The following is a 7,996-nucleotide window of genomic DNA, read 5'->3' on the forward strand; positions in this document are numbered from 1 at the left end:
TTTTTTCCGTATTGACATCGTTTATGAAAATGCTTGCAACTTTAAATTGGCATCGAAAAGAAAATCACATTTACAACAAATATTGAACTGCTATTGAAGATTGAAAACATCAGTGATAAGAAAGGTACATACAAAGAACAGTTCAAAGAGATAAAATATTAACATTGTGTGACAGAAATTATAATGTTTATTATGGATATTATCTTTAAGAAGATTTAATTAAAGTTGAACACTTTAAGACAATTGTCTTACAAGCTGTGACATATACATTTACATAATGTATACGACGTTTTCGAACACATGTTGTGAAATACCTTTCGTCATCACAAACACGACTCTCATAAAATCATCTCGTAATTGAATAATTCTTAAAAAGATAATTTTTATTTCAAAATATATTTTCTATAACATAAAGCAATCTATATGTAAACAAAAACATGACACGAACTTTGTTTACATAACAAATGGTTGTAAGTGCTCTATCTTACTTGTAACTCAACAAATGATACTCAAAGTTTGTTTGACTATTAGAAATACTTCAGTTAAGCATTGTAATAAATGTAAATGGACAAATATAAATGTTGATTTTTTAAAGCTCAAATCGCGTCTCTGCCACTTTAATGCTAAATAAAATTCAGCCTATTACACTCGTGTTTGGGTGATATTTTCAAATTCTTTTAGAACATATTGTAGAGGAGAGGAGTCAACATTTCCTGCTAACCATCGAATGTCGTGAGCCACTGGTAGATAGCCTGATCACTAGAGGATATGATACACACTTAGGTTAGCGTGAACCTGCTTTTTATTTCAAAAGAATTTTTAACCATCTTTATACCCATGAAAAAACCAAAACCTTACGATGAGTACATTCTAGATACAGTGTCATGGCTTTTCGGGATTTTATTACTTTGTTGCAGGAAAGTGGTTTCCAAATATATTTTTATAAGAAATTTAGGTATACCTGTATTTTGAATTATGACTTATATATAGATGCAATACCATTCTTAGTCCAAATTGTGAATATGCTCTTAAAGAGGATGCCCAAATTGTCTTTTTCGTTTGTAATAGATACATAAATGCATTCTTTTCCATGATGGATAATCTATTGTGAAGAAGTTTCTTATTATGAAGCTAATATATTTGTACTATTTCTTAATTTCCCCCCTTTTTGGAGAGTATGTTACCCTTCAATTGAACAGTTTTGAAAACTCCGTCAACCAGGAATATTTTATAGCAAGATTGGTTGATTTTAAATCTGTAGCTCAGGAGAAAAAGCAGAAATGTGTTTTACCGATGGAAGTAAAAAAGAAGTGATAAGAAGATTTTACTTGACCTTATACATGTAGCCCAAGGGTGGTAAAAACGTAAGTAGGTTAAGCGGGTTATGTGGGGTGCAGGTACTAGACATCAGTCTTTAAAATTTGCTGTCAACAAACGGCTACCGATTTCTATTATTCGTAACCTTAAGGAAATTACGTCTGGTTAAATACTCCTAAAGCGTAGGTTTGTACATGTATGTCAGCTATTGCTATTTCTCAAAACATTTTCTTCCATTTTTATTGCTTATTCGTGGTATAATATGTGTTTAAATATTTACCTCTAATGATTTAATTTCTTTATTCTTGATGAACACTCCCATCGGGGAATAACGAAATAATTAGTACACTGTTAGCTATTCCTTTACAATGTAAATTGGTACATTGTGTGTAAGTTATGAAAATGCTATCTCTAATAGTCAAAGATATATCACTGAATATAATACGGTTGTTTAAGAGAGATGTATCATCAAAGCGAATGAGTCCCCTCACGTCCCTATACTAAGGAAGGACTAGGTGTTTGGTTGTATGCTGTTTAACGTCTCTCTTGAGAATTTTTCACTCATATGGAGACGTCACCGTTGCAGGTTAAGGGCTTCAAAATTTAGGTCTTATCTTGGAACTTATGTGCAACCTTTGAGTAGCGAGGGATCTTTATCGTGTCACACCTGCTGTGACTCGCTGTCTTGGCTTTAGCAATCTCATTCGAAGGACCGCCCCAAGCAAGGGGTACTGAACCTATTCTAAACCGTATCCCCATAGGATAGATAGGACTGGTCTCCTCACAATAGTTATGTTCCTTTACCTCCGTAAGATTTTAAAAACATTTGATTTGTGTTCAATGTAACATTTAGATAGTTTAATAACGTTGGATAAAATGAAATTGATTTTTAAAACAATTGTTTACATATCGTATGACGGTTTACTTAAAGATTCTAATCTATATAATAAATGCATTCAATTGTATCTTTGTATATTCTAAAGGTTGTGTTTCCAATAAGTAAATACATATATTTGGTTTTACGACATTGGTCCTGAAAAAAAGGAGCACCACAACATTGTGTTTGCCTTGAATTTTGAAAGAGATGTACCTGCTAACAGTATCCCATATATCAGACACATTATGTCTGGTACCTGTTAACAGTATTTCATATGTCAGACACAGTATGTCTGCTACCTGTTAATAGTATTCCATATGTCAGACACAACTATGTCTGGTACCTGTTAACAGTATTCCAAATGTCAGACACATTATGTCTGGTACCTGTTAACAGTATTCCATATATCAGACACATTAGGTATATATTTCTTTACAATACACCCACTGCCCTCTTCATAACGTTCTTTTACCTATAGTATTACGTGATCTGTTGTACATTAACGTATATAGCTGATTTCTTCCCCCAGTTTGTCTTTAACATATTTAATTTTACATACATATTTTTCTCCAGATTCACTCCTTGTACATTTCATATTCCTAGATAAAGATACTTGAAAACATTAATCACTGTTCGTTATCTTCACCTTAATAACAAGATTCGCAAATCTTTTTTAATAAGATTTGTGTAGAAAAGGGTACAGTGTTCTTAGAGGGAAGATGAAATATACGATATTTTGTTTAATATGAATATTGAGGATAGAAGGCACATTCATTGTGAAAACATCATAAATTAGAACCTCTGAACGAGGAAAAAACCCAATATTGACAGCTTTATAACACTTTTTATCACGTAATTGAGTTATTGATGTTATTAAAGTTCAAAAGACAAACAAAATAACAAATACAGCACCATATGTGTTGTTATACATTTGAATATTATCTTTCCAATTAAATTTCAAAGGACAATGGTCTCGGGATACGGGACCATGCAGTGCATCCTTAGTTTCATGAAATTCTTGAATAATTACATGTATTGAGATGTAGCATTGGATACATAACAAAAAAGTTAAGGGACTGTGACAGCAGATACAAAAAACACACACACACACCCAAACGTGAACATGTATGTATATGATACTCATTTCTTATATTCCAGAATAGTTAAGGAAAAGTTAAGAGATATTTCACTAAATATTACTTTTTCTAAATCCCAAAAGGCGAGAAAACTAAAACGCACCTTTTCTGTGTTTATCAAAAGACTGCCTCATTTAGTCGCCTCTTAAAACAATCAAGGTGTACTGAAGACCTAGTCTAAACCGGATCCCCACGGGACTTGATAATTATGATAATGATAGTAATAAAGATAATAATGTTGATATTACCTTTATTTATACAGCATAACCTAATTAGTTCCAAAACATATATACAGACCACAGTATTATACAGATATCATATGAACCAGTATATGCATTATGTTACAAAGATACATACAACTGAAAACAACAGCAACTCTAGATACTTTAATTTCCAAGGTTTGAAAAATTGGAGCAACACAGTATTCTATACACATGCGATTTAAACGAAAATGAATTCCAAATTTCACTTCAAAATGTTATATGGCTGCTTATTCTTTTTCAATTAGATAATATCGGATAAGCACATGTAAGCTTTGTGTTTAAAAGTGCACGAATCCATACAAATGTAAAATGGTGTTCATAAATTAGATTAATAATCTTTGGTAGTTACCGGTACATATATCAAACTTTTATCTTTTAGGCTCGACTGAAATTTTTGCAACATTTTTCTTCTTTGAGTTACTATTATATTTCATTGTCTCTGCAAATTTAAATGTATTATCCCTTCAGGAAAAAATGAAACACACTATCGGTAAGCCCCCCCCCCCCCCCAATTTGATATTAACACATTTAAACATACCATACGTAGAATTTAGTCAGACTAGGAAATCAATAATATTTTTAGATGAAAGTTTTGATTAGCAGTACATGATGCTGTTATTAGCTACCTGTACTAAAACAGAAGTAATTCCAATTTGCATGACACTAATGTTTTGAGAATTTCTAAATTGTGAGATGAACCACGAGGGTTGAGTTTCTTTTTAAGGCTGACAATGTTTGCTTATAAAACAAAGATCCGAGTTTTATAATATGTTCTGGTGCAAAACGACATTAGTTCACGTGACTGGAAACTGTATAGAAACAGTGAAACGGAAACGAAGAAAACAAAATGATATGCCAATTCACTCTAGTAGGGTACGGGAACTACAATACCAAATATGCTAAAAGAAATGAATAAAACAACAATTAGAGGTAATCTACTTTTGACTTTTTGGGTTACATAGGTGGGTGAATACCACACAATTCATTGTGAGAGGTGATATAGCAACGCAACCGTTAGTGTGTGAGTGATTATATGCTGTATGTGTGTTTGAGTGTTTTTTCACAAGAATTTAGGCACTCTACATGTACATGGGCACCAGGATACTGAAGATAATTTCATTTACAATGGCCGATCGTCCGTGTTTATGATATGTATGATAATTTATTGATGAAGTTTTAATTTGTTTTCTTAATGTCCTCTACTCGATTTATCGAACGGAATAAATCTATAAGGATATAGCGATACTTGCCTTTGATAGATAAAATGCGTAGAATATTTGGGAGGAACAATGTAAGGCGATAAGATCAAGCAAAGGACGGAAATTCTTAGAGGGTGGAGTTATCTTTTTGTATTTCTATATAAGTTAAAGCTTTTGTGGTTTAGGAAATTGTACAGTGGATACATAGTTAAAACAAGGTGAGAGTTTTTCTTTTATTTCTTTCGAAACAAATTTGTGAAAACGAAAAATATTCTTATAATTACAAAGAGTAGATCATTACTCAACGTTGAGCAGTTCAGATCTGTCCCCGTATATGTACACAGGATAGCAAATGTGTCCTATAATCAAAGTTGATGACAGCACCGTATCTTTTATCTGGAATTTGGCAACTTCAATTGTTGATTGATATATTCGATACCGTCCGGAAATGATTTTTAAAATGATCTCGGTAAATTCCATTATTTTATTTAGTTCACCATGTCCTCCTCATCTGGCGTTTTACGGTTTCTCGGTTTGATGGTTTTCTCGACGAGCGTAGTGTATGGACACGGAGATAGTAAGTGACGGTTTGTTGTGCTATACACAGCTTCAGAAAGTTGAGTAATTCTATAAAAATTATATTTATATCTTATCCTGTTTTTCTTAAGATTTATTAAAGGAAAGGTGTAGATAACTGACAGTGATCAATTTCATAACTCCTATAATCAATACTAACACAAAATAGAGAACTCGGCAAACACGCCACCTGGATAAACCAGAGGTGTGAGCAAGTGCCTAGGTGAGTAAGTATTTCCTGTCGAACGGTCACACCCGCCGTGAACCCCATATCTTGATCAGGTAAACGGAGTTATCCGTAGTCAAAATAAGTGTGCCAAGGATGGCCTAACAATCGGTATATGAAACAGGTCAAACAACATTTGACCCAATGATAGGTTGTATTGGATAACTAGATCGACAAAAAAAACCCCCCAGAGTTCACAATCTATGAAGATTACGAAAGTGAAGAAAGAAATTGGAATTATGGTAGAACAACGAAAAAGTTCCACACGTCTTATTCCGACAAATATGTCGATTGAAAATCGATTGGTAGTGCAAGGATCGATCGATTTTGGATTACTGTAAACTTTACTGCTGAGGGTCTTTGAAATTTAAATGTAAACTATATGATGATGCCTCGACCACACCCATCTATCCACTTACAATGTACTCACACACTCAGTCATTTAATGTCAATTATCTAACATGTATGGCCACTTTGAAAATGTTTTGTCTGTACGTTGTTTATATTTTTAAACATGTAAAGACGTCACCAGTTGTGGGTGTAGTGCCACAAAATGTTGGTTTTTTCACAACCCCTCCTCCAAGCATTGCTCGTTTTCACTCTTTATTATAGACCCATGATGAGATGGAAAAACGGAAAGGCGGGATATTGAGTTAGACTAACCACTGATGATACTCATCCATAGTGTTCAATGAAAATGCGTTAGTGTACCATCTCGCCTAACATGACGCCGAGTTTCCGTTTTGAATTCGAGGAGCTTGACGAAACTGAGGAGTAGTCACCAAAACAAAATATAGACAAATTCTAACATTTTATTGACTTTCATCATGTGGTGGTCAATTGTTCATCAGCTCTTCACTCAAATAAAGTTTGCAGTTACATTCCTGGTGTTGCCAGAAGTGTATTACTGTGATTTTAACGAAAGAAGCTATGGCAAGCTAAGAATTCGTCATTTAGAGACTACAAGTTGATATACACCATTTCAATTCTGATATTCATTTTCAGATTGGAAATTAGTTTTTCATGCAGTGAGTGGTAACGGAAAGAGTGTTCTTCATGCCAGGAATACAATGTCCCCGGCAGTATGTACAACAGACTCAGGTTGTCTTCCTCTTAAATTCAATCTGGATAACTGGAGGGACAATGTGACACATCTCCGAAGTCCTCTAATTGACAAATGGAAATCACTCAATATTGTGAAAGTATGTTTATATATTTGCTTACCTTTTTCATTTTAGATTAAGGACTAAAATTATTACAGTCGTCGTTCAGTCTGTTCGAAATAACGTAAAATAAAGATCGCTATGCTACCATAAAAGCACTTAATTCATTTATGAATTATTAATCAATATTTTGATAACGCGAAAGAAGCCTCTCGCAAACTAACGTGAATATTGTTTACTCACAAAGTATTACTGAATTCTGCGGTACTGAAAAAGACCCCCAACCCCAACCCCAACCCCCCCCAAAAACAAAAACCAAAGAAACTTGATTTCTGCTACATTGTAAGACATGTATTTACATGTAGCTGAATAACGTATAAATAGGTTATGTGTAATGTGTCCTACTGCTGATGAGAAATGCTAGACTATATGGAAATTCCAATATGAAAATGATACACTGCACATTCTTCTGGAATTCAAATATATATTTTTTGAAAAAAATATATTGTCTTGTTTTCTTGACTACTAGGCGCTTCATTTGCACCTAGTACGATATTATTTCAAATAGAAAGATAAAACGTTATCATTTCTTTCGTGAGGAGACATTAAAATGGAAAATGTTCTTCAATTTTCAAATTTCCAAACATCGTTAGATGTATTCGCAAAACGTGAATTTTATTTCAAGTGTCGGCAAAACAATGTACATCAAACATAAATACAAGTACTTGGCATATTCAATTGTAAATGATTGTTTTGGATATTGTATTTACAGATTCGAGTAACATTCGGTGGACAGGGAAACATATTTGCGTTCTTAGAATTTGATGGAAGTGGAAGCGACAAACTAAACTGGTTTAGCAAGTCCAGACTTCTCCATGGTAGTTGGTCCGATCTCAAGACATCCAACACAACCTACTTCTCTATAAAAGGGTGAATACAATATTTTAACATTAAACGCCATTTTGAATTAATACATTTTGCAGTTTCCATGATCAGTCTCAGAGTGTGGGAATCGCAGGTGATCTAAAATTAAATTCTTTACTTGTAAAAATGACATCACTCTGTCAACAGGGATTCCCGTGGATGTGCCAGTAATGCTGGATGGTTTTTGGTGTTAGACAGTACTGATGGAGTGTGCACCTGGGCAAACAATGGAAACCATCCGCTTTTTATCTATAATAAAGGGTCAATAATTACTCAGTGGGGTCAGGGTAAGAGAGAGAGAGAGAGAGAGAGAGA

The 7,996-nt window shown here is 33.8% G+C and overlaps 1 protein-coding gene across 1 annotated transcript; it reads left to right on the forward strand.

Annotated features, from left to right (window-relative positions):
- The first annotated feature begins 5,290 nt into the window (after positions 1 to 5,290).
- On the forward strand, positions 5,291 to 7,691 carry LOC125667143 (uncharacterized). Its single transcript, XM_048900504.2, has 3 exons — positions 5,291 to 5,369; positions 6,600 to 6,796; positions 7,530 to 7,691. The coding sequence occupies exons 1-3, from the start codon at positions 5,291 to 5,293 to the stop codon at positions 7,689 to 7,691; spliced, it is 438 nt and encodes a 145-aa protein (XP_048756461.2).
- The last annotated feature ends 305 nt before the right edge of the window (positions 7,692 to 7,996 follow it).

The sequence above is a fragment of the Ostrea edulis genome, chromosome 3 (assembly GCF_947568905.1).
Source record: "Ostrea edulis chromosome 3, xbOstEdul1.1, whole genome shotgun sequence".
NCBI classification, from domain to species: Eukaryota; Metazoa; Mollusca; class Bivalvia; order Ostreida; family Ostreidae; genus Ostrea; species Ostrea edulis.